Genomic DNA, 3,793 nt, shown 5'->3' with positions numbered 1-3,793 from the left:
ATTTCATACTTTAATTTTTTGTTTTTGCTTTTTTTTTTTTTTTTTTTTGGTCAGTGGATTGGACAACCCCCAATCCTAGGTACCCCAATGGATTGGACAACCCCGAATCCTAGGTACACAACACACCCACACACTCCTCACATATTTTATCACATTTTCCCTCAATTGCATTCTCTAGGGTTTGAACCCTAGACCTTGAGGTGGGGAGGGGGGAGAAATGCCATTAGAACCAAGGCTCATTGGCCCCTCTCTGACATCTTAATATCTTATGCATGTATTCCTTTTGGACTGAGTTATTTTTTTTTTATTTTAAAAAAAAAACCCTCGCTGATTCCTTTTGCCATTTTCTTTCTCACTTTTTTTCTCTTTGGTGTTCAGATGGATGACTTGTCCAAGAGCCAGATGTTTGTGATTCATGGTGTTGCTGCAGTTGGCTCTGTGGCTTTTGCTTCTGCTCTCACATATCCCCTCGACACCATGAAAGTCCTGACTCAGGTTCTTATCCTTTTGTTTATAATCCCCCATCCACTTTCATTTTTGAACTGCTTCAAACTGGCCTCTTTTCTTTTATATTCAAGGTTGCTTCTAGTTCCGGTAAACAATTGAATGCTGCCGAGCTCTTGCTTAGAATTCTCACTCTCTCTGGTAATTCAGGTAGGTATGCTGGATTTTTTATTTTAATACTATGATGGGGTGTTCCATAAGTGAAACATAAGTTGATAGGAGAAGTAGTGGACCTTTTGTTGGAGCTAGAATAGACATTAGAATGCGAATGTTAAGTTCTCTATGGATGGATAATATGGGTGATATAACTGGTCAAGGCGCAAACTCAGCATACATCGTAGCTCATATATCATGTTGTAATTGAGGCATTTCAGGTCTGTTTAGTGGTTATGGATCGTTAGCACTTGGAAGGACTCTTGGTCTCGGAGCTCGATTTGGGGTCTATGAAATCATCACTGCCTTTTATAAGGGTAATTCCTATATTTTTTCCGCAAATCAATTGTGTGGTAAATAGCACTTTATGATTCAGCTTTTTAGGAAATACTCACATAAGAAACTAGTACTGCTTTGTTCCAAATGACTATATGTCCCTCTTCATATCAATCATTAAAGACTGAAATTTTGTATGCGTAGCATTATGTTATTTCGAGAGACCCCTTGACTAGTTGACCTCAAGGAAATTGACTTGGGTTTTCAAAATTTAACAGTACCTTTTGGAGTTTGATATTTGTGAATTATAGTTATATTGTCATTATTGTGACACGTTTTTCTCGGAGAATGATTTTGGTGCTCAATTACATTTTTGGCAGATGGGCTGGAAGATAATTATGTCTCTGCTTCTGATGCTCTTTTGGCTGGAATGGCAGCTGGTGCTGTAGAGGCTTTGATAAGCTCTCCATTTGAACTTATCAAGCTTCGTGAACAGGTTTCCTCAGCTTCATACATTCCGAACTCTACTTTTGCTTTGGACAAGGGAGCCCAACCACCTTTAATTTCAAGATTACTGAGTGGCTGTTATCCTGACAAGAGATCCTTGAACCAATATGTCGGTCTCATCTCTACCCTATCTACCAAAAATACTAATGTGACAAGTGCACTGCTGGAGTATCCTTGGATGATGACAGGATCTGGGAAGCCACCATCAGTTTGCAATGTCAGAAGGCCATCTGATATTATATCATTGGAAGGATGGGGCGCATTATGGAGAGGTCTTCGTTCGGGAATTGCTCGAGATTCTGTGTTTGGTGGTGTATTTTTCTCAAGCTGGCAGTTTCTGCATCAAGCAATGCTTGATTGGAAGGCTGTAGGGATGGATCCTCCGCCCAGGTTTATCTCTTGATCGTCAATAAAATGATTATTTTTAACACCTATTTTTTTCTTCGTATTTTTTATACTGCTAAGGTGATAGTTGTGTTTGGTTTTATGAAAAATATCAGCTTTGTGAAAAATATTGATTTTGGAATTTACAACCTGCAGCTGATGGTATTTAAGTTATTGTCTTGATTCCTACTTTTAATTACTTCTAAATAGGTTTAGTTGATTTCACATTTATGTCCAATGCATCTTTTTTATTTTTGACTTTAGTCTAGTTGCCCTTTTTGTTCAAATGTGCTTCTCTTGACTCAGGTCAGATGAAGAAGTTGGTCCATTGTCTCCTTTATTTGTTAGTATTGCTGCTGGATTGTCAGCTTCAGTTGCTGCTGCGGCTTCTCATGCCTTTGATACTACAAGAACTAGATCACAGTGCACTGTGCTACCAAAGGTATGTTTTGCTTGTTATAGAAAATGTATCTTGTGAATTATGAACTTCTTCTTTTGTTTACTCTTTAATAACATGTTGATGCATTAGCAGAAATCAGAACAAGCCATAAGTTGTTTGATTCTTTTCTGCATAGTGACTTTGGCACTTTCAATACTAATGAAGATATAGCAACAGCACAGGCACGGGAACCCACTACCTCCTAACCTTAGTACCAATGCTGACATGCCTCTCCCATTCCCTTAAGCACAACATAAATACTTGAAGTCTTGAACAATGTTCAAGTTCTGACTAGCTAAATTAAGCATGGCTCTGTACTCTTCTCTCTTCATGTTGTCATTAGTAACTCATTTGGATCGTTGTAATTTTTCATTCAGACTTGCAAAGGCAAGCTTGTCACTACCACTGGCTGCTTATTTAAATAATTAGTAGGATGAATTAGGACATTTGGTTCTTTATAATGCCATGTCTAACATGGAAAAATATCTAGTTAAGTAAAATAAAACCTCCGTTTCATGGGTTTCCAAATTCCAACCAATCTGATAGTAGTTCACTTGTCGTGTTCCAGTATGTTTCAATGGAGAGAAGGCTCCTGAAGTGGAAACAGCCAGGAAACAAGTTTGAAAGATATACCGGGATCCATCCTTCTGACAGGAATCTATTGTTCCGTGGTCTTCGGTGGCGGATGGCTCGCTCTGGGCTTGCATCATTCATGATTGTAGGAAGTTATTTCTTCGCTGTCGATCATCTTGCTTCTAATTTGACTTGATTTCCTGTTAAAATGCCTAGTACTTTTTCTTTCTTCCTAAGAATAACACGATCTGTGCCGCTGTGTACTAGTAAAGGGAAATAGAAGCAGATATTTCTTCATAATTACCATAGTTGAATAGGATATTGAAATAGTGAAATGAATTATTTACTTTGATGATCAACAGATTGAAAGAAAGAGAAAAAGACTGCATGTTGTTTACTGCACATAAAACTGATTCTTGTGAGTTGAGGGATTTGCATGTGGAACATGTTTTCCTTTCCAGATTTTGTACCTTTTCAATGACCGATAATCAAATAAGATTTAAATGTATATTTTCCCCATTTATATGTGCTACTATACCCCGTAAATATAAATGTAGATTATCTTTCCTAATTTTCTTTTTCACTTAATTTGGCCTCATTTTAAATAGCTGATAAAAATGTTGACTTAATGCAATACATGTGTTGCACATTGTTACCATTTGTGTCATATTAGCATTTTGTGTTAATTAGATGGAGGAGCCAAATTGAAAAAATAAAAAAGAAATTAAATTGAAAATAAATACAATTAATGGACTAAAATTGCCTATTTGACAAAAATATAGGTTAAAGACATAACTTTATCTTACATGTGTTTACCATTTGTGTCATATTAGCATTTTGTGTTAATTAGATGGAGGAGCCAAATTGAAAAAATAAAAAAGAAATTAAATTGAAAATAAATACAATTAATGGACTAAAATTGCCTATTTGACAAAAATATAGGAAATATAGGTTAAA

The 3,793-nt window shown here is 36.4% G+C and overlaps 1 protein-coding gene across 3 annotated transcripts in view; it reads left to right on the top strand.

The window, feature by feature from the left end:
• LOC107631611 (mitochondrial arginine transporter BAC2) overlaps positions 1-3,355 on the top strand; it is a 4,852-nt gene extending 1,497 nt beyond the window's left edge. The window contains exons 2-7 of one of the 3 annotated variants that reach the window (XM_021119882.1): positions 379-495; positions 579-654; positions 870-974; positions 1,314-1,830; positions 2,131-2,266; positions 2,832-3,355. In XM_021119882.1, the coding sequence (XP_020975541.1) occupies positions 379-495; positions 579-654; positions 870-974; positions 1,314-1,830; positions 2,131-2,266; positions 2,832-3,032 (1,152 nt within the window). In that variant the 3' untranslated portion in view covers positions 3,033-3,355. The other 2 variants (XM_016335100.2, XM_021119883.1) reach the window with 2 other exon arrangements.

This window comes from Arachis ipaensis, chromosome B03 (assembly GCF_000816755.2).
Source record: "Arachis ipaensis cultivar K30076 chromosome B03, Araip1.1, whole genome shotgun sequence".
NCBI classification, from domain to species: domain Eukaryota; kingdom Viridiplantae; phylum Streptophyta; class Magnoliopsida; order Fabales; family Fabaceae; genus Arachis; species Arachis ipaensis.
This window is presented reverse-complemented; position numbering and strand designations above follow the sequence as displayed.